The sequence below is a fragment of the Puntigrus tetrazona genome, chromosome 10 (assembly GCF_018831695.1).
Source record: "Puntigrus tetrazona isolate hp1 chromosome 10, ASM1883169v1, whole genome shotgun sequence".
Lineage (NCBI taxonomy): Eukaryota > Metazoa > Chordata > Actinopteri > Cypriniformes > Cyprinidae > Puntigrus > Puntigrus tetrazona.
The window spans coordinates 3,747,732-3,773,354 of NC_056708.1; the positions used below are offsets into that span (position 1 = coordinate 3,747,732).

The 25,623-nt window shown below is 40.2% G+C and overlaps 2 protein-coding genes across 2 annotated transcripts in view; both read left to right on the forward strand.

Annotated features, from left to right (window-relative positions):
• Nucleotides 1–19,942, forward strand: part of ror2 (receptor tyrosine kinase-like orphan receptor 2) — a 58,008-nt gene extending 38,066 nt beyond the window's left edge. The window contains exons 2-9 of the mRNA XM_043250336.1: nt 104–184; nt 6,458–6,754; nt 9,284–9,314; nt 12,816–12,937; nt 14,095–14,397; nt 14,656–14,913; nt 15,006–15,211; nt 16,261–19,942. Coding sequence (XP_043106271.1) covers nt 104–184; nt 6,458–6,754; nt 9,284–9,314; nt 12,816–12,937; nt 14,095–14,397; nt 14,656–14,913; nt 15,006–15,211; nt 16,261–17,688 — 2,726 coding nt within the window. The 3' untranslated portion in view covers nt 17,689–19,942. The remainder of the gene's footprint in view (nt 1–103; nt 185–6,457; nt 6,755–9,283; nt 9,315–12,815; nt 12,938–14,094; nt 14,398–14,655; nt 14,914–15,005; nt 15,212–16,260) is intronic.
• A 1,080-nt stretch (nt 19,943–21,022) lies between these two features.
• Nucleotides 21,023–24,979, forward strand: nfil3 (nuclear factor, interleukin 3 regulated). Its single transcript, XM_043250337.1, has 2 exons — nt 21,023–21,181; nt 23,180–24,979. Exon 2 carries the CDS (start codon nt 23,302–23,304, stop codon nt 24,706–24,708), a length of 1,407 nt encoding a protein of 468 aa, XP_043106272.1. The 5' UTR covers nt 21,023–21,181; nt 23,180–23,301; the 3' UTR covers nt 24,709–24,979.
• Nucleotides 24,980–25,623: the final 644 nt, after the last annotated feature.

Sequence of the window (25,623 nt, forward strand, 5' to 3'; positions counted from 1 at the left end):
GGCAGAATAATTTGATAAGATCACACCTCGCTTGTCAGTTCCGATTTATTTGAGCGCAGGTCTTGACTGACAGCATACTAACAGTCTCCTGTCTGTTGTGCAGCGGCTGACGTGAACCTGTCGGAGTCTGGAGAGATCGAGGCTGTAGCAGAGGCCCAGAGCGGAGGACTGCCAACAGCTGAAGGTACAGGAACACAAGGCCCGATTTAAACACTTACCCTAAGCCTCATTCTGACACTGTATTCATTTGACCCTTATCTCATTTTACTAAGCTTTGGCATTTTTATCATAATCTCACAAACCACCAATTTGAAAAAATCCTGGTATATAGTTTCTAAAAGAAAAGTTTGACCAAGAAAGTTTATTTTCAGATGAAGCTCAATTGCTTTATTTGTAGTGGCATCATCAATTGGCGCCACGCACGGTGAGACTAAGGTCCTACTCCACATAGTTGTACATTAAAGAGGTATATTTCCAAAAATAAATGTTTTGTGGTTTAAGGTTTAAAAAAAAAATTGTCTCGCTTATTTCAAATGCGTACATTTTTAGAAAGCTGAGAGGCCAGGTGTGCTCTCATTGGCCAGCTATCCAGTGCGTTGTGACCGACCGAATACTTCAAGCGTGTGACGGAAATGTTACGTATTGTGATGCCGTGTCCTGGAGCTATGACACAAAAACAGTAAAAGACAGTGCAAACAAGGCATTTTTGCATCCAGTGGGCACATAATTGCTTATTATAATGCTTCAATACTAGGGATGTACGATATTATCGGACTGATATTGGAATCATCTTGATTTGGGCTTTAAATATAAATTTCAGCATTGGCCAGATTTGAAAAATGATACAGATATGTCTTGCCAATAAGAGGTGCTAGTGATTAGATCACGTTATATTTTGAATAGATTAGATTGACTGACTTTTTTGGAACGCATTTAATCTGTGAAAGCAGATAGGGGGGAAGGTTATCAATGACTTACGATAGGTGTTCACGATAAGGTTTGGATCATGAAATGCGGCCTGCTATGTCCGTCAGGAGTGTGTCTGCGTTTTTGCTTTCCATGTGCATAAATCAAGAGCTTCAGGAAAAGCCACCACTTCGCTCTGGCAGGCCTGTTTAATAGCAGCTCAGAGTATGAGCGTTGCAGAGACTATTTGTGTTGGCCGCGGGACCAAGGGGTCTGGGGACCAGAGGAAGCCGTAATAGTTTTCAGGAGAGTGAATGAACCCATGCATTACCAATATGAACTTGAAGCAAGATAAAAGCTCAGAGGATGTGGAACACCTTAGTAGGCAAATGTGGTTGTTTTATCTAAGCAGGTGCATGACATAGCGTCTTTCATATAAAGTAACGGCTCCATATTTAAAACCTGTTGTGACCGTCAACTGCGTTCTGCAAAAAGACATTTTAATAGCTTCTACCACAGAAATCTTCGGAGGGAGTTACAGAGATTGGTCGTATTACATTTAAAAAAAACATGCAAACATCTCATTTTAAGTTTTGTGATTTTAAAATTTGAAAGCAAAGACTTTTCTCGAACCCAAAATGTTGAAATGTATTGCATTGTTGATCATCAATTTACAACTGTTTACAAAAAAATTGACAAAAAAAAAAGCTTGGATGTCCAGATTATGCAGTGCTGCTAATGTTTGTTTTTTATTGTATATGTATATTATTTCTGTTGCAACTTTTTACAGAACACTTGAAAGTGTACGTCTCCCTAAGAGTCGCTGGCTTCAGGGGTGCATATCCCTTTTAATGTGTTTGAACAATCAAACATGATGGTGTTTGACCAGCAGTAACTTGTTGCCAAATCTGCTACAAATAGTTTTTTTTTTAATCAAACTCATGTTTACATATCAGCTGAAAACCACTATAGATAAAAAAAAAACTTTGAATTAAAGAATCGTTTTTGTTAAAAGCATTGTAAAGTCATTAATTTTTATCCACTTGAAATCTACTTGAAAAGTTATTTTAGCATTTGGTGTTGCGTTTTTAAAGCCAGAGGTTGGTTATATGGCGACTTATAATGGCTTGTCAGCAGTGCTTGTGTTGTTTATCGTTCCAATCATGGTCGCCCACAAGTAGTCAAACCCACTTAACCTCGCCTGCTAGCTACACTCGCCAATCCTGAGCTACAGCGAGATCTCTCCAAGTGTGTTTTTTTTCCCTCCTTTTTGTACAAGTGACTGCATGATGGCGCATTCCATTTATGTTTGTGCATCTTCTACATTGTTGTCTTCATTTATTTCTGCAATATTATTCTGAATCAAAGGATAAATCTATTGTCTAATTTGTTTTACCTCAACTTGCTCTTTTTTTCAGTAGTGAAAGTGCCCCTATTATGGGTAACGAGAGGTTAATATTTGACCTGTTTGTTTAACAATTAATTTTCAAAAACCCCTGCCTTTGTGTGATGCTAATCTGCAATGTTTGGTTGGATTGGTGTCATTTTTATTCATCATGCCTGATTAAAGCAGTGTTTGTGAGCACAGTGCTGCTTTTTGTACAATGTTACTATGGAAACTGACATTTTATCGTTCCCAAAGCGGCACTTATTTTTCTTCAGACCAACAATTGAGCGAGCAATATGGTAATGTTTCTTTTTGAAGTCAACATTAAACCGCTTGGGGTCGACGCTTTCTTTTGAGAGATAATGGTAATAGTGCCATAGTAGGGACACTTTAATGCTTTACTTTGTGCTGTTCGCAGTATGCTGCGCTTTAGTAAAGGTGACGAGTACAGCTTGGCACGTTGGAGTGGGTGCAGCTTCATACTTTTATCTTGTTTGCTTTTTCAGTTGCTCTGGCACATATGCATGAGTAATATTGGATCAGTATAATATTAATTTCACATTCTGCCTGTTCTAGCACGCTGACTTCACCTGGCTGTAAGTCTAGCCGCGGCAGCGTCAGCGCTGTGGTTCGCTGATGTTGAACACTTTCCTGTACAGTAGTTGCTTTCTCATTATGTCACGTCTTCAGAGCGTCAGCTGAGCGTAATCACAACACCCTCACTCGCGTTTATAGAGAGAGGAGGGCTTGTAACGGCTTGTCTGTAACACAGTGAGGGTGTATGGACGTTGTGTTTTCACGGCTTCACCTTCTCAGTTTGGCTGCGTGACACAATCGGGCCTTTCATGCCTCAGCTTCTTTGCAAATCTTCTGTGATGTGATGCAGATCTTGTCAACGCTGCTTTGGTTTGATGGTGGTCTTTTCTTTTTTTTTTTGCCGTCTTTTCCTGTTGCCTTTTGTTGACTGTTGAATTATCTGCTGCTAGAGATAATTGCCGTTCCTAACTGAACAAGGTGTTTCACTTGCCTCGAACCCAGGAGTATACTTTAGGGGCCGTTTACACGACAGCGTTTTCAGCCAAAAACTGGAAACACGACAACTGCATTTTGAACTGAAAGCGCATCATTTTGAAAACCGATTTCAGTTTTTGAAGGCACAGCCGTGGTCGTTTCCGTGTAAACACCCAAAACGGAAATCTTTTGAAAACGGTGACATTATGCGCGAACATGGTACGTGTTAGGTATGTAGACCTGCGCAGTAGATGTAAAAAATCAAGGGCAGAAAAACATAGTTACATAGTAACATAGTACATAGTTATTGCTGAGTACATGGTGCTGCTGAAGAGTTTGCTAACGCTTCTTTAGCAAAGTGTTGATTTAACTTCAAATATGTTACAAACAACAGCGGAAACATATCTCATATACACGACCACCAGCCTAGGATACTTAATACAGTGTTTTTGGTATATCATACTCTTTCTGTTTAACTGTAAACAAAGTTGTCTTTACATTCATTCTCAAGGTATAACCAATGCTATCTCGCAAAAAATTTGTACATGTTTTACAAGGTGGCTAATTTGTACAACCTTGCTTGTATGATTATGATTTTTGGTTTAGGGGCAGGTCAGTCGTACAAAATCATACGAATCTGCAACTCGTAAAATATGTACGGTATAGCAAACCCTTAGGCAGACCCTTAGAACCGTCCTAACTTCCCCCCCTAGTGGCGCCCATGTGTGTCAAACGGAGTGCACTTTGTTTTTCACACCAATGCCTAACACGTAGTCTCTCAAAGCATACCTTACAAATGCCAGTCTGTGGTGAAAAGCTGCTTGTAGCCAACGAACACATTTCACACTAGTTTGAAACTGATGTAACCGACAAGCATTTGGGAATTTTGGAATTGTTGCTACAGCCAGGAGTAGAATGAAGTTAGTTTGTATTTAGTCGTGTAAAATGGTCACCAGCACAACAGAAAACAATAGGTCGAGGATCAAATGTGCGCAGGGGGGGGGCGTCTTTCTGCCTTGCATGCGCCAGGACTCAGCTCTTGTAATCGTTCAAGCGTTGGTCGGACAACTTGGCAACTGCACGTCAACCCATTTATGGCTACATACCACCCTTATGATGGCTGTGGGTTGTGGAGATATGATCTCGGATCAGGTTGGAGAGCACAAGGGATTTCATGTCTGCTCGATAAGGCCGAGGACTGTATGGCTGTGTTTATTTGAGCTCCGTCTGGCTCTCTACTTACTATGAGCTCACACTTCTCAGGCTGAGCTTAGCCAGGCACGACGCCTCTTCTCTTTGCACTCTTGCTGTTACTTTCTCTGTTTTCCCATCATGCAGTCCTGTTGCATTTCTCACCTCCGCACCATCGCGTCATCTCTCATGTCTCTGTGAAGAGCGGAGGCCTCAGAGAGGGGCCAGACACCGTTTTAAAACTAAAAGAGCAATCTTGGCAATGCGATCAACATGACTATATTCCAAATTAAATCAATCAGATTTAAGATACAGGTATAATAACTTTTTAAGGAATACCAATCAGATATTTTAATAACAAAACAATCAATTATATCTAAAACGTGGCATCTTTTTTTAAATGAAAATGTATGAATGTGTATTTGTCATGATAAACAAAACTTGAGATATTGCTGGCCATATAGTATTTAAAAAAAAAACCACATTTTTAATAGTACCTTTGATAGTAAGTTTGTTTTGAACGCTTTTGTAAAGATATGCTGGCAGATTATGTTCCCCTGCTCTCATATTTCGAGTGGCTTTGTATTTTTTAATTTTTTTATTTTTTATGATTCTTTGGCCCACAATAATAGTGTATCGAAAATCTGATATTGTGAAAACCCTAGTTCTGAATGAAAATACCGTTTAAACTCTAGTTTAAAAGCACATCTGTTATTTGAGGGGACATTATCGGTCTGGAGTTTGGGAAGTTCGGCTCTACATTTTTTTTTTTTTTTCTTTCTTGGTTTGTTTGCTACGTTGCAAAGGTCTACAAATCATAGGTTTGCCAAAACAAACAAATCCCCTCCTGAGATGTTTCTTTCATCCGCAGTTGTCAGGATGGGACCACTCGAGGGAAGATGTTTGTTTTGATCTAAAGCTTGAGTTACTTAATCCAGATGTGCTTTCCCAGAGTTGAGTAATTCTGCCGTCAAACAAGGGTCAGTGCTGAGGCGGTTTGACCTTGACCAGTCAACTCGTGTTTATCTTGTCCCATCTGAAAATGAGACAAAAAACTTGAGCTAAAACCAAAAAATGCGTACAAATAAAACTCAATTCTGAAAGCATTCCGAAGCTTTAAAACATGGCTCATGCATTGAATTCTGCTCTTTGATAAAGCAATATCACATGAGAAAAGTTCATAGAGCAAGTATGTAAACAGGACAAGTATTTAAATAAGAAAAAGATGAAGATGCTCTTGTGTGTGGGAATGACCGTCTTGCGCCACAGATTCAGGATCTGCCAACTAAGTTCTAAAGTGTCCCGGTTTCTGTTACCAAATTGAAAAAGTCACATTAGAACTAACAAACAAGGGTTTTTAAGGAGTAACAAACAGACAGCACAATTTTAATCATGCTTTTCAGCAACAGTTCAGTAAAGAGTTGAAATTAAGTAACTTGCATTTAGAAACAAACAGACCATTTTAATACGGTTCCTCATTTCAGATTCCACATCTGACACCCTTTGTGATTTCACCTTGATTCAAACTGTTTGGTTGAGTGAATAATTCAACCACTTATTTATAAAGCCGAGCAGCTTCAATGCAAACCCAAAACACTGTTATTCTTGTAAATGAACGCTTTGCCATGCTTCCCTCTGAAATGCATTTCTTCACTCCAAAATGTCTTTAAAAACCCTTATTAGCATAGTCATAATAATTACGTTTTATCAGTCGTTCAGTCCTTGTTTTAATACATTCCACAAAGTTCAAGTATGTGAATTTATGTGAAATGTCTTTTTTCAATTTTGAGTCCTAATGCGTGCAGAAACCCACACATCAGTCAAACCTTTAAATGGTTTCAGTGTCTCAAGCTGCCTCTCTCAGCAAGGAATTGGGGGTTGATTTCTTCTCAAGCCTGCATTAATGCTCGGGGTCCTCACCTTTGACCTCTCTAACAGCCTTTCCTTGCCATTTTCCCTCAGGTTATTTCCTGGAATTTGTGGAGCAGCCAAACAATATGACTATAGTGCAGGGGCAGACGGTCACTTTACACTGCAAAGTGGCCGGTCACCCACGGCCCAGCATCCGCTGGCTCAAGAACGATGCCCCGGTGGTGCAGGAGCAGGGCCGAGTCTCCATCCGCAAGACAGAGGCTGGATCTAAGCTCCGCATTCAAGACCTGGACACCACAGACACCGGATACTACCAGTGTGTAGCTTCAAACTCCATCAAGGTCATTTCAGCTACTGGAGTGCTTTATGTGCGGCTGGGGAGTGGAGGTAAATAATTGTTTCTTTTCTCTCATTTAAATTGTTTTTGAAGACTTTTATACTCATTTCAAAGCAAAATATTCTATTAATATTGAGGGGGAAAAAAGGTCACGATTCTCAACATTTTAGTAAACGGAGCAATTCTCACTATTATCTAGTTGCTTATTAGCTTGCCTGTTATTAACATATTGGCTGTTTATTAGTCCTTATTAAGCATATATTGTACATGAGCATATTCTACATCACTAATCCTACCCAGTGCATAAACTTTGCAACTATTAATAAACCGCTTTAAGGCCCCAATATACTTATATACAATATACAATATACGAAATCGAAGAACAAACTGACAACATTTTGCATAAAATCAGGCAAAAAAAAGGTTTTGACAGGTCGAATCGGTTCACCAAACAAACATTTTTGGGTAGCTTGTTTTAGCTACTAAACACCTTTGAGATACTGTGTGTTCTGAAACTCCACCGTCTTTGCAGGATTTATTTTTTTTTTTTTCATTTTTAATTCTTATAAAGCTTAATTAATTAAAACAAAGCTCGTCAACGACCTGGAGATATGCAAAAAGCGACGTAGAGAAACTTAAGATACAACTTTTCTAAAGCCATATAAGAATTAAAAGGAAATATATATTGTAATATTACAATACACTACTGCTGTCGTCGTTGTTCTTGTTCTTTCAAAACTAATTTAAAAGGTATTCAATGAATAAACCTTTATTTTTAATCAAATTTATAGGCTACATACGAGTATTGCGTCTACCTAAAACCTAAACCCCGCCTCCAGCAGCACAGGGATGTTTTTTCGAACTTTTCGAAACTTCGAACTTTGCCCTCAAATGAAGAACGAAAAGTTTGTTTGAAGTATATCGGAGCCTTTAAGAGTTTGAGGCAAAAGTCTACTAAAGCATCATATTTTTGCTGATATTTAAGAAACATGCTAAGTTAACATATGTTTATCTGAAAAACAATGCTACAGTCAATTCTTCTCCTTTTGAAAATGTGCATTCCGGCCTGGAACGCAGGCCTTTGTTTTGGTTTGTGAATGCTGCCTGTTGCCAGTTATCCAATTGTTACGGAACCCTGGGTTGCCAGTTGGCGGAAAAAATCTAGCATTTGCACTTGACACGCATACAGGTTGCCAGGTCGAGGACACCAACAGGAACGAGCGCACATGGCAATGAATGAAATGAAATATTTCATTCATTGCCATGTGCGCTCGTTCCTGTTGGTGTCCTCGACCTGGCAACCTGTATGCGTGTCAAGTCTGAGGGAGAGGAGCTGGGGGAAGGAAAAAAAAAAAACGTCTCCAACATTTTGAATTTGGACTGCAATATCTAGTTCAAGTACTTGGTGTCAATCCAACATACGGCTCCTTTAATTGTTTAATAATAGCGAGTATGTAAATTATTTAATGAGTTTCATTTATTGTTGTTGCAACATATATTTGTATACTTGTATTGTAAATACACTGATCAATTTAATCTTGCTTTACTGATAAAAACAAAGGCATTTACAATATTGCAAAATATTATTATTTCAAATAATTCTGTTCTTAATGCTGTGAAAATGTTTCTTGAGCAGCAAATCAGCATATTAGAGTGATTTCTAAAGGATCATCTAAATTGTACAATGTGTGGTCTTTTGCTTTGTAATTGTGTGAGCTCTCTTCAGAATTATGGGTAGTGTAGTTCTTCAGAAAAATGTTACAAAACTTTAGCATATTTCATTCTTCAGCTTTGTAGGTCTCTCTTGAAAGCTTTATATACTGTCATTAAAAATCAATTTCTGTATGGGTAAAACGAATTGGATTTTTACTTCCAGTACCCTGCTGATTCACTTCATGGGAAGACTGCACAAATTTCCATTCGTTTCTGTCAGGCCGGAGATTTGTTGGCCAAGTTTGCGCTTTTAATGCATAGTTATTTTTGGGAATGATTGCCGTCACATGAAACCAAACTCAATTAAATACACTTGTGTGGCATCCCGATATAAACTCCTCCTTTTTAGTTGCTCACATCGGGGACTACAATCAGTGTGTTCTCTTTCTGTCATAGCTCTAGAGTTTTCTTTCCTGTTCACCTATTTTGGCTGGCTTTGGGAGTTCGTTGATTTACAGATGGACTAAAGCGGCAGTGTTTTACAACCACATGCGCCAAATCTCACCCTGGCATCCCTGTATATTTATAGGAAAGCAGTGGCATAAATCTCAGTGTTCCTGCATTAGGACTCTACTCAAGACACAACTTCCCACTGTTTCCTTCTGGGGGGAAAAAATCCCTTTTATGTGCGTACGGTAAATTCTCCACAAGGAGCGTGTCCGATGTGAAATACATTATGCTTTTGACAGGTTTAGGAGCTTGCATGCGCTGTACCTCCTGCTTCTCCGAAAAGTCATCTTGGCTTAATAACATTGCAGCTCCCCTTGAACTGAAACGGCAAATTAGAGTTTGTGAAAACAGCTGCTCCCGAAGGGGAGATCATGTTAAGACGCTTGTCTGTAATTCCTCCTATCTGTGTTTTACAGGACAGTCCCCGGCCCATGGAGGAGAAGACTCGTAAGTACCGCTTTTGTCAGGTTGTCTGCCTTCATATTTTCCGCTGTAAATAAATGTTTCATCATTTCCACACAGTAAATTGTTTATTCCAACCCCGCTGACCGTAAAAATACACACACGCACACACCCTCAAATGCTAAAGGTTTGACGAATTTGAAGAATTCTTTCTGAAAAGAGTCAGAACTGGCTGAACTTTGATTTGGTCACATTGTTTAAAAAAGAGCCACATTTCTGCTTAAAACAGTGTCTGAACTGTCGCTTTAAATGATCATTGATGCATTTGGGACTGCTCTTTGCTTATGGTATCCTTCTGACATGGTAAATGACATGGCCTTTTCATTTCTTGTACACCCTGACGGCTACGGTGTATATATAAACTGATTTGTGGAAATAAAGCAGGACCAGCTTTTCCAAAAAATAGAACAAAAACACAGACCTGTATCCTGGCTTAAAGCTGTATATCTGATTTAACCTGTTTAAGAGCCAAAGAGAGGGCTGGCAAGCATCTTCAGTTGGGGAAGTTTTGTGGCAGGTCCTAATGTTTCCTTTTTCCAGGTTAAATAAATGGTAGTGTAACGTCTGCGGGGATGTTTTCAGGCCAGTGCATACTGTACGTACTGTAGAGCAGTGCTATAATGGTGCGGTCGCATTTCTGTTGTATGGCAAATTTTTGTGGTCGGATCCAGTCATTTCAATAAGAAATGACAAAACCGGGAAATATGTGTGAGGGTGAAAGGTTGGTTGACTGCACTGACTGACAGAAAGCCGTTTGGTTAAATAATGACTTCTGTGTGAGCTGTGCTTCATATACCGCCGGGGCTATTAACAATGAACTCTTTCCCTGGGGAGTTTCACCTAAATCTTGCTAATGCGACCGCGTCTAATTTGGACATTGTTGAGCATCGTTGAAGCATTAAAACCAATTAATTAATTAAAAGAAGTGTGTGTCAAGTTCCGAAAAAATAGAAGTAAAAAATACTGAATACATAGTGGAACGATGATTTTCTCTTATATTTTTGGCGCTGTATATCTGTCCCTATTCATTTTTCTTGTATGAAGTTGTGCAATGCTCAAGTCCACACTCTAGTGAAGTAAGGTTCAGCAAACACATTGGTATTAGCCTCCGTGTTAACTTCTCCCTGCACTGACCAGTTCAAAACAAAAGAGAGCAAACCCTGTTGATCCAGAAAGTGCTTTTAGCTTTCTTTGAAGTTATATTGTCTTGGAGCTCTCAGCATTAATGAAGGTCCCAGACTGCATTTGTTCAGAGGGATGGCGAGGATCGTTTGCGGTTAGAGTCATTAAAGAAAGCTGTTATCCAAGTAGAAGAGCATCGAGAAGCTCTAAGACCACATGCACACATATTTGATAAAGGCAGAGTATTGTTTTTCTCTGCATAAATGGTTACAGATGAACATGAGAAACCAGTTGTGTTGCTTACATCTTGACAGCCTCATTGTCTTTCACAAATATCGTTCAAGCCTTTCTAGAAGGGCAAAACACTGCAAAACTGATATCCAGTTCGCGTAAACCGTGCACTGCTTACAGCCATCGGGGGAGAGAATGTTTTTCATTTATTCTCTGCAATATTTTCAACAAAAAAGTAGGAAGTAAATCTGAATCTTGTTAGGCTCGAGTCCTCAAACATTAGCTTGGGAGAAAATTCCTCGCTCAATCCGAACTGCAGCGAAATTGTAACCATATGTGATATTGGGCCGTAGCAGAAGTTTAGGGCATTGACGGTCACGCTGGCGAAATGCCACGGTTAGGAGCAAAATCATACGTGAATAGTGCAAAATTCCTTCGGAGAGCAGTTATTTTAGCACAGCTTCACACTGCATCTATTCACCGCTTTCACCATAGGAGTGCGATTTATAAGCGCTTGATTAAGGATCTACTAAAAAGTCCAACCCACGGGCTGATGAGTGAAATATGGTTTGCCAGAGGCTCTGGAAAAACGTGTTTCCTGTGCTGTTTGTTTCTGATCATGCTACACAAGGCTGAGTGTAGCACATTTTCAGAAATGTTTGTACTTCAGTCATTTTAGTAAGAGAATATATATATATATATATATATATATATATATATATATATATATATATATATATATATATATATATATATATATATATATATATATGTATATATATATATATATATATATATGTATATATGTATATATGTATATATGTATATATATATATATATATATATATATATATATATATATATATATATATATATATATATATATATATGTATATCTGTATAAACGTCTCAATAAATTCCTAATTTCCTGCTTATTAATAGTTACTAAGGTAGTTTAGGTATTGGATAGGATTATGGGTGTAGAATAAGGCATTAATATGCGTTTAATTGCTACAATAATTGGCTAATATTCTAGTAATATTCATGCTAATAAGCAACTAGTTAAAAGACCCTAAAATAAAGTGTTACCAAAAAATCCTATCTACCCCAACTTTTGACAAGTAGGTGGTGCTTACAACTAATTTCATGTAAAATTATAGAGTTACGCCGTTTGCTAAGCTAGAAATAAAAAATAGAGTGTTTATTGAATATTACACTTACTCAATTGTAAGTCACTTCGGATAACAGTATCTGCCGACGATTAAATGTAAAGGAATATTTTAGCCAGTATTTGTGTGTTTTTATTGTTTAGAGTGTCTTGCTAACGTCATGCTCTAAGTTTTATCCACCAGAGTTTGCGTTCATTCCAAATCCATCACTTACAAGGTTTCATTTCGGTCGGGATGCTGCCTTAGAAGGGAGACAGGGGATTCGGTTTGGATGAGAGCCCGACTCGGTATCGTATTTTAGCTCTGGAAATCTGCGCTGTTGTGAGCTGACAGTTCATTGTGAGACTAAAACAAACGTGTCTGTTGTGGAGACGAAAGAAAAAAAAACGTCATCGAGGCATCAAGTTCAGAAGCCTCCAGCCAGTTCCTGAGTCATCACATAAAGCCATTTGTGTCTGGCCAGAATAGACCACTTTCATCCAGTTGGTAACGGCATAAACAGCAGAGATGGATATCCTGAGCAGCAAATACTAGTGATTTTGGTCTCTTCACATTCAGAGCGTGATGAGAGAAACAGCAAAACCCAAAGGTAGCGTCATAAACATCCACCGAAACTTCTCCTGAAGCGCTCCAATCATAACACTCAAACCGCAGACTGCTGTGAATACACTTCTGTACCGGCTCAATGTGAGCACCTAGATTTCATGACTGTGTGAACAAGAGGTCTTGAGATGCATAGAGACTCCCTTAACGTTCATTAATGTGGCCTCTTTGCTGAAGCCGGCAGGATGTCCACTCAACGTTAGCATTACAAAGCTTTCAGATTTCGAGATGGCGATATCCTACACATCCTTGAAATGATGACACGCACTACATATAATACGAATTGAGCAGTGACGGGTCATTATTATTATTATTGAAAAAGTATCTCGTGCATCCACTGCGTGCCGTTTTCTTTTCTCAGAACGCACGAGAAGGGCTTCTGCCAGCCGTACCGCGGCATTGCGTGCGCTCGCTTCATAGGAAACAGGAGCATCTATGTGGAGTCTCTGCAGATGCAGGGAGAAAGTGAAAACCGCATCACTGGTGAGCGCAGATGTTGGAAACATCAGCACAGATTATCAGCATGCACACACTATAGGTCACAAGTTTTTCGAAGCCTATTAAATGTTTCAATTTTATTGTAATGATAAATAAATGAATGGCTAAAACTGAGGGAAAACTGCATTTATAGATTTATGTTTTCATATATTTCAAATATCTAATTTTTATCATTTAATTTTTTTGTGCTGTAAACCATTGCAATAAATTGCATCTAGAATGTTTTTGTTTGCAAAATGTGTATATAATGAGTATATTATGTGTATATATAGATACATAAAAAAATTTTTTTATTTAAATGCTTATACATTTATATATTTATTTTCATATATATATTTAAATATATAATATTATTTAATATTATATTTCTTAAATACACAACACATACATATATTATGTAAACAAAAACTCAACTTAAAAAATTAATTGGATTCAATTAATCACGATTAATCATTTGACAATACTAGTTTTTCTACATTAATCTGGAGATTCAGAAATTATGACAATATTATGTTATTAATGAGGATTAAAGGAAACCGAAATCATTCATAATAATCATTAAAGATTACTATCATCAGTGTTGAAAACTGCTTAAGATTTTTATAAAGGATTCTTTAATAAGATACGTAAAAGAATAACATTTTGATTTAAAAAAATTAATTGATCTAAAGTAACAGATTTAATTCATGATTAAATTACAGATTTTTTTATTTATAACAAAATCTAGATACAGCAATGTTTTTATTTTCTGGTTTCAGATAATATTGAAAATGTTTAAAACAGTTATTTTACATAGTAATATATCACAATATTTATTTTCCCTATTATTGTATTCAAGTAAACGTAGTATTTGTGAATTTAAAAGACTTAACATTTTAAAAAAACATTTTGAAAAACATCATAGAAGAACCGTTATGGATTCCCCAAATAACTTTTTAATGAACATTTTATTGTTGCAATTATATTGTGAAAAACATTTAAACAACATTCAAAATAAAATTATACACTGGCAAGTTTCCTTCTTGGTTTTCTTGGAACCATCAATGCCTTTAAGAGAAAGCATTGATGAAAGCCTTTTAGTTTAAAGATCATAGACACCCCATAAATTCTGCATTATTTTCAATTCTTGTGTTTTTCTCCAGCTGCCTTCACGATGATCGGCACCTCAACCCAGCTATCAGACCAGTGCTCTGAATTTGCCATCCCGTCCTTCTGCTATTACGTCTTCCCTTTGTGCGAGGAGGGCACTAGAGGTCCACGGCGGCGCCAGCTGTGCCGTGACGAGTGCGAGGCTCTGGAGAACGACTTGTGCAATACAGAGTACACCATCGCACGCTCCAACCCTCTCATCCTCATGCAGCTGGAGCTGCCCGCGTGCAACCTGCTTCCCCACCCCGGCTCGCCAGAAGCTGCCAGCTGCATCCGCATCGGCCTGCCGCCGCAATGTGAGTTGACTTGACCATAAAATCAGGTTTAGAGCCAAAGAAGACTCAAGGGAGGGTTTAATAAGCATAAAATCTGACGTAATTGGCTCCCAAGCACCCTCAGTGAGCGATTAAAGCGAGAGGGCCCTCTTGTGGTGCCTCTAAAATGACTTGATGGCGCATTACTGTAAATGGTGGTCTTTAACTCATACACACAAATGAATATTCCAGTTAGTCTGCTTATTTCAAACCCCTTCTAATTTTCAATCCTTGTTAAAGATTCGCCCCCAAATCACAGCTGTTACAACGGAAGTGGCGCCAACTACAAAGGCACGGTCAGCGTCACGAAATCAGGCTACCAGTGCCAGCCGTGGAGCGCACAGTATCCACACAGTCATCATCTGACACCCGTTGAGTACCCTGAGCTCAGAGGAGGCCACAATTTCTGCAGGAACCCTGGCGGGCAAATGGAGAGCCCTTGGTGCTTCACTTTGGACCCTCATGTTAGAGTGGACGTCTGTGACATTCAGCCCTGCAGTGAGTAGGATAGCTTTAGGAGCCCCGTGATGGGCTGGAAAACGACTCATGTGATTTTTCGTCGTTCTGAATCTTCTTTTTCTTTTGCCCAGAGCCACCACAGAAAATGAAAAAGGAGATACTGTACATCCTAATCCCCAGTATAGCCACCCCTCTAGTTATTGCCTGCTTATTCTTCTTGATCTGCATGTGCCGCAACAAACAGAAGGAGTCTGCTGACACCCCCACTCGCCGGCAGCTCACTGCCTCACCGAGTCAAGAAATGGAGCTGCCTTTACTTAACCAGCACAAGCATCAGGTAATCCTCCATCGCAGAATTTTTAGATGAGGTTGAATTTTTCAAAGCAATTTTTACGTTCTAATTCTATTCTTTTAAAAAGGTGTCCATTTTAGACTTGCACTCTATTCATTTACTTGTTTTCTTTCTGATCATTTTTGTATTCAATTTTTACTAGACAGTTAGCAAAAGCAAAAAAACCCTGGCATGCTCTATTCTTTTATTCTATTCTGTTTTCTGTTATAACTGCATACTTGCATACCATTGTTCTTGTTGGTTTTGACTGCTTCCATTTAGATAAAAGCATCTGCTAAATGAGATTGATGAGAATATACATTCTAAGACTTTGCGGCATTCAGTTAATTTAAATAATTTGTCTACATTTATAATTTTTTTTTAACACATTCAATATTACTATTTCATTTTTTAAAAGAAAATCCATTCATTTTATTCATTCATTTAATCTACGCAAAAAAAAAATTCTTTCTGCAGTGGTTCATCAATCATCATCAGTCCCTAACATGAGGAATGAGGCTGAACTCATTTTACCAAACTGTTTTTTTTTGTGTTTGTTTGTTTTTAGACAAATGTTAAAAATATGTGAAAAACCTCATTTTCAAATGCACTCAAATACAAAAGGTGCACATTTTGCAATTTGCAGGACTCATTTGCCATGTTTGGTACCCTTTAAAAGACCTATGCATTTTTAGAAGTTATTAATCTCTTTAAGGTTAAAATGAACCTTGATGTATCATGATAAATGAGCCATTGCCAATTATGTTTTGTCATTGTGTAACCACTCATTAAAAGATCAGATGCAAAGTGCTTTTTGAAATTTTACATTTTCTTCTAAAATTAGCATTTTGTGAGTGCTGTAAGTTCATTCATTTCACTCTAAATTGCAAATAGGTCTGCCATTAAAGTGAAAAACACTGGAGCCTGATCAAAATGTTTATTTTAGCAGATTTTAGACGGCCCACAGAGGTTTTTGCATCTGAACTCTTCGCTTTTTGCCTCTTCAATTTGAGCACGAGCAGACTTGATGATTTCTTATTGTCTTTCATTCCCAGGCGAAGCTTCGAGAACTCAACCTGTCTGCAGTCCGGTTCATGGAAGAGCTTGGAGAGGACCGTTTCGGAAAGGTCTACAAAGGTCACCTCTACGGTACGGCTCCAGGTGAACAGACCCAGGTGGTGGCTATAAAGACGGTCAAAGACAAGGACGAGGGACCCCTACGGGAAGAATTTCGCCACGAGGCCATGCTCCGGTCCCGCTTACAGCACCCCAACATCGTCTATCTTCTGGGTGTGATAACGAAAGAACAGCCCATGAGCATGATCTTCAGCTATTCGGGCCACGGTGACCTCCATGAGTTCCTGGTCATGCGATCCCCTCATTCAGACGTCGGCAGCTCTGATGACGATAAAACCGTTAAATCCACTCTGGAACAGGCAGACTTCCTTCACATTGTCACACAGATAGCGGCCGGGATGGAGTACCTCTCCAGCCACCACGTGGTACACAAGGATCTGGCTGCTCGTAACATTCTAGTCTGCGATAAACTCAACGTGAAGATCCTTGACCTTGGGTTGTTCAGAGAGGTCTACTCTGCTGACTACTACAAGCTAATGGGTACCAGTCCCTTCCCAATCCGTTGGATGTCCCCTGAAGCCATCTTGTATGGCAAGTTTTCCACCGATTCAGACATATGGTCCTACGGCGTGGTGCTATGGGAGATATTCAGCTATGGCCTTCAGCCGTACTGCGGCTATTCCAATCAGGACGTGATTGAGATGGTTCGCAACAGACAAGTCCTTTCCTGCCCAGATGACTGTCCAGCCTGGATTTACACACTGATGCTAGAGTGCTGGAATGAGTTCCCTGCAAGAAGGCCAAGATTCAAAGACATTCACGCCCGGTTGCGCACCTGGGAAAGCTTGTCTAACTACAACAGCTCGGCTCAGACCTCAGGAGCGAGCAACACCACTCAAACCAGCTCTCTCAGCACAAGCCCCGTCAGCAACATCAGCAATGCTCGCTATGTCAGTCCCAAAAAGTCTTCCCCGTTTCCCCAGCCTCAGTTTGTACCCATGAAGGGCCAGATGCGCCCGATGGTGCCTCCTCAGCTCTACATCCCAGTCAACGGCTACCAGCCAATGCCGGCTTATCCATACATGCAGAACTTCTACCCCATGCAGATCCCAATGCAGATGCCTCCACAGCAGCTGCATCCACAGCTGGTCGCCAAGGCTGGATCGCATCACAGTGGTAGTGGATCCACCAGCACCGGCTATGTGACCACAGCACCCTCAAACGGATCTGGTACGGAGAAGGCGGCCCTTATGAACGAAGACCTGAAAGCGGCGGAGGAGGATTTCGCTGACGGAGCCTCTCAAAGTGGCCTGCACAACGAGGACCTTTCTGTTCCAGAGACAGAACTCCTGGGGGACAACGACAGCCCACAGACCAAGGACAATGAAATCAACTTGGAAGTGTAGATGATCTGTTTAGATTGGTTAGATGAGAAGAATATTTTTTTTTAAGTTTTTCTCAGTTGTACAGGTTTAAAAAGTGAAGGGAAACCAGTGAATGACACATGAACTGGTGTTATTTATGGGTTTTTTGTTTTATCAGCAGCCACTGATGGACGAACGCATCATGCTGTTGGGAGATATTTTTATAAAAAATGTCAGCTTCACCCATGAGCTGCAATTTGCATAATCTATGATGAAGAATCGAGCTTTCAGCCCTTCTGCTTTGGGGTCGGTAGCAGATGATACAGTGGAGGACATCTTGTTGGTTTGGTTGTTTTAATCAAATTGTTGCAAAGCTATTCAGAAGAATCAGTTCTTACTGTTGCTGTGCAACATGAAACATAATTTCAAGCATGTTGTGGGTACCATTCATTAGTGTAACCTCTTCTCAGTTGGTGGTGTCATTGAGAACAAGTCATTAATGGAGCCTTTAGGCACCACTGGATTAAATATATTTCTTGCTTGAGGGCTTTGGTAAATGATATGCATGATGAAAACTCATCATGAATCACAATATTGGACTATAAACAATCTGGATGTGCAGAGACATGGATGCTGACCCCAGGACATTTGTGTCCTTTTTTTTTTTTAGAAGTTGCTTTTATAAAACTCCTGTTTGTAAAGATTTGTAATTTATGCCATTGATTCTCTTGAAGATTTGTAATGTTTTTTGTCTTATTTTGTTTAGCCTGTAGTATTACTTTAAAGTCATACCAACCAGAAACGTGCTTACTTCCCAGTTTCTTTCTAACACACATTAACCATATATTTTGTTCATCCAGGCACCTGGAGAATAAAGTAATACGTAATATCATATTACTTGTGGGGTTTCCTTAGCTTGTGTGCGATCTAGACATTGGAAAGGCATTTTGCTATGATAATGTAATTAAAATAGCACAATGGTGTATTTTATATGACTCATTATTTGTACTCGGTGAAAAATTAACTGAGTGAGTGATGTGTGCTGGTTCACGTTAACCAATGACTGTAAAGTAGGTGTTCTTGTTTCCCAAGAAAGGCGGGACCAAAGTAATAACTGATATATTCTCCACTTTTGGCAGGCAAACTGCAAATAATTTACACTTGCATACAGGGCTGACACGTATGCAGTAATACACGTTTGCCTGCTGAGATGTCAACAGGCGCTTGTTGCTCCACGCACGATGAACTGGCTAGCATCAGCGGTTTACGGAATGCCTATCAGTTTCACGCGGCACCCAGCCTCAGCTCAAACGGCTCAACTCGACGGAAAAGACAGTTTACGCCCGACGAGCAGAAAGACAGCAATTACTGGCTCAAGCGGACTCGTAACAACGAAGCAGCGAAGAGGTCTCGCCAGCGCAAGAGGATGGAGGAACATCTCCTGGAGTCGCGCGCCGTCGAGCTTCAGCGGGAAAACGACAAATTGAAGGCTGCGCTCTCTGCAGTCCATCGTCAGAGCAACCCGGTGGACGCTGCTGCTTTGGGGTTGCCCCTTGGACTGCCAAACGACTGTTACCCGCGCGGTTTCGCCGTTCCCGCAACCGTGTTGCCACTGCGCAGTCTGCCTCATTGCCCGTTTTCTGGTTGTTGTGAAACAGTACGTCCTGAAACCAACATTGCTCGCCCGGTTTTCGATTTGGCATCATATCCTTTGATTAAAAACTCCGCCGGTAATAATGCTACGAAATCCCCGCGCGTCAGTTTATTGGACGGTTATCGTCCAATGGGAAGGTACAGTCACGGAACGAACGCGTGCGCCGGCGGAGCGCACGCAGCTTTGGAGAATGGAAATGACTCGGCTCAAACGAGTCGCGGGCTGACGGAGGACAGAGACGCGTTGGTCAACCTGTCGCGCTGTTATTTTTCCAAAACATCATCTTCCGACAGGGCGCAAAATTACACGCGGCGGGCCGGACCGATCGGCGGCGAAACGCAAACGGCCTTTCAGCAGCGCGCGACCAAGCAGCCCGTTCTGCTGCCGCACAAACTGCGCTACAAAGCCGGTCGCGCAAGGTTTGCGTCCACGAACTTTCCATCTTGACGGAAACCCCAAAAAAGGCAGACATTTTTTTTTTTATTTCTCATTACTGATGCGTTACTGGCTGTCGTGAAAAAGATTGTCGTTTTTATTGCATTCGTTTAATTGCTCACGTTTAAGTAAAAAAAAAAAATCACTTACCTTGCACTGTGAATCTGTAGTTGTAATACCTCTTAAATAAAAGGTATTGTTTCTGCACATGTGAGTGTTTTGAATATGCAGTGCATTGAACGATCAGCATCAAAACCTATGCATCTCACTTTTGTTATAACGGAAAAATCGACGATGCTCGGGTTGTTCTTAATTGTGCATTTGAACGAATGCCGGCTCAACTGAAACGCGTTTCTTTTTCCACTGGATGGCGCGCTCATACACATCATCTTATTTAATGTAGGTCATCTTGGGCGCCACGTTGTGCAACTCCTTTAGTTTTACGTTACATCACACCCACACCTGTTATATCATATCGACTGCTATAAATTATGTTACCTGTTGACAATTTCATAAGACCCGCATATATAATAATATTAATATTCAAACTAGTTTATTTGTTGTAGAAATATTTGCTGCGGTCATTGAGTTGATCTTGCTGAGAAAATCGCAAATTGCAGCCGATGTTACACTAGACTGATTGTGTCTTTTAACCGAGGCAATAATGCATAACGCCATTTACGTAAGTTTTTAAAAAGAAGCCCTAGCTTCTGTAAACTTTTTCCCGTTTCTTTGAAAACCACTAGGTGGCTTAAAGTCTTTTAAACGGAAAATGTGTCTTGATATTTTGTAGAAACAACTGCATGCACGTTATCCAAATTTGACGTAATTAAAATGAAACCGGTAATGATTGGAATAATCGCTATACATATTTATTTCTATATCAAGTTATTTTTAATAATGCTAGTTCTGCTATACCTACAACATCGATATCATAGTAATGAAAAATATACAATCATTATTAAATATGCATGCAATGTCTGACCTGTAGAAATATCCGGATGGCCATAAAGCGAATTTATCGAAATATTTTTCACATTTTTAGCGCGCTATAAAATACATTTAGCTAAGGTTCTCTCTTAATATGATATAGGAATCCCCACTATGTATTTTACTGTTCATTCTTATGGAGTCGTTAACGCTTAAGCGAAACAGATTGCTATTAATGAAGAGCGATTCATTGGCCCAAATCGGAAGATGCTGTATTTTGATTGGTCGCTAGATGTGCCAGTCAATGGACGCTGCCAATACACTTCTGTAGTGACCTACTAACACAGATCCATGAGGCAGCAGTCACTCCGACAGGAAAACGCATAGGAGAAACACAAGTATTATTTCCAGATGGGATTTTATTACTGTTGATGAAACACCTCCGGCCGCTTTGAATGTTTTTATATGCATTATTTATCCCGGACATCCACCTCTTTGGACCTTTGCTTGTAAGAGGTAAATGTTTTTTTCTTTCACCGTGAGGTTTACACGAAACGGCTCGTTTGGGGTGTTTCAACCGGTAGCCGGTATATGGGGCTATAACAGATTAATACAGTAAGGCAACTTTCAACGTGGTCTGTTCTCAATATGTGCGTCGTGCTTATTTTTCGCACAACATCATGTCAGCGCGGACGTGTTTCAGTGTTTAACCCAAACGCTTGTGAATTATTGTTACCATATTTTTGTACCGCACACGACTTGTATGATATTCTTGAAAATCAAAACATCGGTGGCACAGTGACCCACTGTTAATTGCGGGTGGATGTATCAGGCTCTAGGGGTCAATACATAATCAATTTAAAGCTTATTCAGTTTAATCTAATTTAACATTAACCGATACTATATAGCTAGATCCGTGGGTTTCACGTGTTACGTTCGTAATTACGTTTGCGGTCGCTTTAATAGTAGCCTAAATGTTAAATGTTTTCCGTTCAAAAACGAACGCTTGTTTGCATTTATTGTGTAACTGTGACTGATCATCTTACAGTCCTTGCACAACAACGGAAGCTGGGACACTTCTGACTGCAACGGCACGACATCAGAAACGAGCTGTTGTTTAATGCCCAGCGATATCTGCTGTTTATTCTGACCTTCTATAAAAAATAAAAAATAAATTTAAAAAAAGGGTATCATTAATTTGTCGCTAAGGTAGTGTTTCACGCTCCCCGATCAGACAGTCCTGAGTGACTGTGTCGGGATGGGGTGAGTGCATTAAAGGCCTGTCAAATAACAACACAGCAAGGGTACGGGGTGTGTATACGCCTTTGCGTTGGACTGGAGGCCAGCATTTTAAACCGATTTAAGTGTAAACTTATCGCTTCGCGTCAGCCAACTTCGTTGGAGCCATCTTTTTTTATTATCCCTTGGAGACGCAGCCATGGTTGAATCCCAAAACCTTAACACTCACGCGTGTAGTCCGTTTCACTTTTTTTTAATTTTTTTTTTTTTTTAAAAGAATGCTTTGCCGTGAACCGTTATAGCAGACGTAATACGAGCCAGTTTCGTGTTTGTCGAGTTGTGACATGTTTCGGTCGCATTTTCAAGCGCTCTTTTATTGATTAATTTGTCTCTGTTCAGCCACGTGTGATGCTGGCTGCTCGCATTCCTTTGTTCCCTGCGCTCTAGTCTGCGCCTGATACTGGAGCCTAAGTTCAAGCCTGGCGGTGTTTACAATCTGTTAATAGTCTTATGATCGAGCGCACTGCGAAGTTACTGCGGAAAACTTAAGTTTATGGCCACAGCCGGGTTTAGATGAGGTAATTCCGGCGGTTTTATCTGCACGATTAAGGTCATCCCCGGGTCTTCACATTTGTCTCCTGCAACGTTGTGAACTAATACTGTACTTTTTCGAAATGGTTGCCAGAATTTAATGCAATCGGCAACCCATTGTATTACATTATGCGTTTGAAAGCGTGAGCTCTTGCATTACTTCAGCATGACCCGCCTCAAAAAATGGTGACATAATGGGGCAGAGCAAAATTTGAGATTACTGTACGTTTTAATAGTCACGTTTCGACTTGCGTGACATCACGATGTAAAACTTTTCTTTTTTGTGCGTCTTTTTAAAAACAGAAGCGCTGTGCACGCTGTCACTTTTCTTTCTTCATTAAAAATTATTTCCCCCATGATTATATTTCCAGTGTGTTTTCTATCAGCTGTTTATGATCAGAACTACAAATGCCAGACCGCGAATGAATCACTTTCTGATTTAATCGGTCGAAAACAGATTCATTCTGACACATTTACAGCGGTTTCTCACACAGTAATGGGATACATGATAAGCCGGAAAGCAAAAGTTTGCTGGTTGAGTTTGATATTTACATACAACCAACTGTAGGAGATAAAATGTATAAACGTCTTCTGATAATGCAGCTATTATCCATAACCGTACCAAATATGGGGGACCCTTTTTTGAATAGGGTGTCTAATGTATATCTGTTTTTATCTCACCAGATCCATTACAAAATTCTCTGGAACTGACTTCACAAAAGAGGACACATGACTGCTATAGCGCTCGGTCTACGATGAGATGTCTACTTAAAACCAGAGTCAACTAATGAGCTTATGCAGTCTTGATGACCACATTGTGTAATATGCAAGCCATTAAGAAGGAGCCCCCATGCACTGGGCCCTACGGTGGAGAGGATGCCTTGGTGCTGGCAGTGGCTTTACAAGGGACAGACAGGGACCTGATTAACCACAAGCTGTCCACCGTGCCCTATAAGAACAAGTCCTCCACCTGTCGCAGAAAGCGCGAGTTCATACCGGACGAGAAGAAAGACAGCCTATATTGGGAAAGGAGACGCAAGAACAACGAAGCAGCCAAACGTTCACGAGAAAAGCGCAGACTCAACGATATGGTTCTGGAGAACAAGCTCATGGCCCTCGGGGAAGAGAACGCATCGCTGAAAGCCGAGCTTCTGTCGCTTAAACTCAGGTTTGGCTTAGTGAGCTCAGCAGCTTACGCTCAGGAGGTGCAGAAAATTTCCAGTGCCACTGCTGCACTCTATCAGGACCTTATCCCACCCAGTGCCGCCAAGGGTTCCTACCCAAGTGAGCTCGAGCCAGCGCGTTTAACCAGCAGCCACATATCAGTCATCAAGCACTCACCTCACAGCGCCTTGTCCGACGGATCTGACTCAAGTATGGTCACCCAGGGGAGCCCGCTTATAAATATATCCCGAACCCCTGACAGCATCAAACAAGAACCCCTGGAAACCGGCAGATACGCCAAAGACAGGGCAAGTCCATATGAACTCTACAGGAACTACCTTAGTAGCCCTTTCCCTGGGAGCTACTCCCAGCCATCGCCGTTCTTGCAAATCGCCAGATCGTCGAGCAATTCGCCACGAACATCTGACGGTGATGACGGGGCCGTAAGCAAGTCTTCAGATGGAGAGGATGAACAGCAGGTCCCAAAGGGTCCGGTTCCACCCAGGGCCGATTCACAGAGTGTGATTGTTTCGAACCTCAAAGTGCCAGATGCCAGTGCCTCAGCTTTGCCCCACAAGTTGAGGATCAAAGCCCGGGCCATCCAGATCAAAGTGGAGGCTATTGATCCTGACTATGAATCGTCTGGCAAGTCCTCCTTTCCCATCGACATGTCTGCAAGCAGATGCTACCAAATGAGTCAGTACGTTTCACCCGAGTACATTCAGTCATCTTTGAGCCCGACGTCCTTCCAGATGACCGATGTTCAGGACTGGAGTCAGCAGCCGAAGGAATGGCACAAAGATCACAAGGAGGAACCAACTAACTGCAAACACCGGCAATGTCCAGACTCACCGAGACCTATGCCTAACAAACTCATCGCCGACCTTAAAAACGACTCGTACGCCCAGTCTGAATCGGAGAACTTGTACTTGAAACGGGGCATTGCTGATCTGTCAGCAGAAGTGGCCTCCTTGAAAAGACTAATTACTAAACAGCAAGGGTCTGTTATCGAGTCCACAAAAAGCACTACTGAAATTGACTCATTATGAAAAGGATGTTTCTGAAACTAAGTTCCCTCTATTTGCACAACGCCTGTTTTCCACTGTGTTCGCTACTGCACTGTGCGGTTGTTATGGTGTCAAAGAGCTGCACTTCATTGAGAAGAATGGTGTTTTGTGCACTTACTGTTGTAGTTTGGCGTGTCTTCTTGATGACTCCATTTGTAGCCCAAAAATTGGGCTACTGTTAATGTTAACTTCTGAAAATGTATTGTACATTGTATGTTCTCTTTTGTTTACAATAAATGCAAGCACTGAAATACCTTCGTCTTTTCCATCTTCCTTGCTTATTTAGCCGAGTATATCAGTTTTGGCCAAATGTTTACAAGAATATAAACTTATTATTTATTATTAGCTTAAATATTAAATTCTGAGAAAATACCTAAAAAGGTCATACTTGCAAACCGAAGCACTAACAACATGTAGATACACTCTTTATAATAGTGCTCAAAATGCAGCGTATAAGCAAGTAAGAATATTGCATAATAATGCCTTAATAATATGTTGAATCAATGATAATAATAATGTTGAATTGGAATAACATTTACAAAACATTATAATACTTATCAATTTGTGGTTATAACTTAAAAAAAAATGGATTTCCAACACACAAATACACTATGCATTTAAGGCACAAAGGATTACACTAATTTTTACTGTAAAAATTATAAACAATCTTTAAAAAAATTATATGGCTTTATGTCATATTAGTCTTTGTTACATTAAATAAACGTAACAAATAAAACTGCTGAGGGTGAAACATTCTCTAGGAGGTAAAACCTTATTTTATATAGGTTTGCAAATATTTTTCATGTGGAAACTGAATACTATTTACCTGACATTATGCATGCATGTTTTTAAGGCATCGTACGCCAAAATGCCAGATTTGTCGCTAAATGAGTAAAG

What these genes read in the sequence shown, in the direction of transcription:
- nfil3 (XM_043250337.1), top strand. Translation starts at nt 23,302, where the DNA reads ATGACCACATTGTGTAATATGCAAGCCATTAAGAAGGAGCCCCCATGC.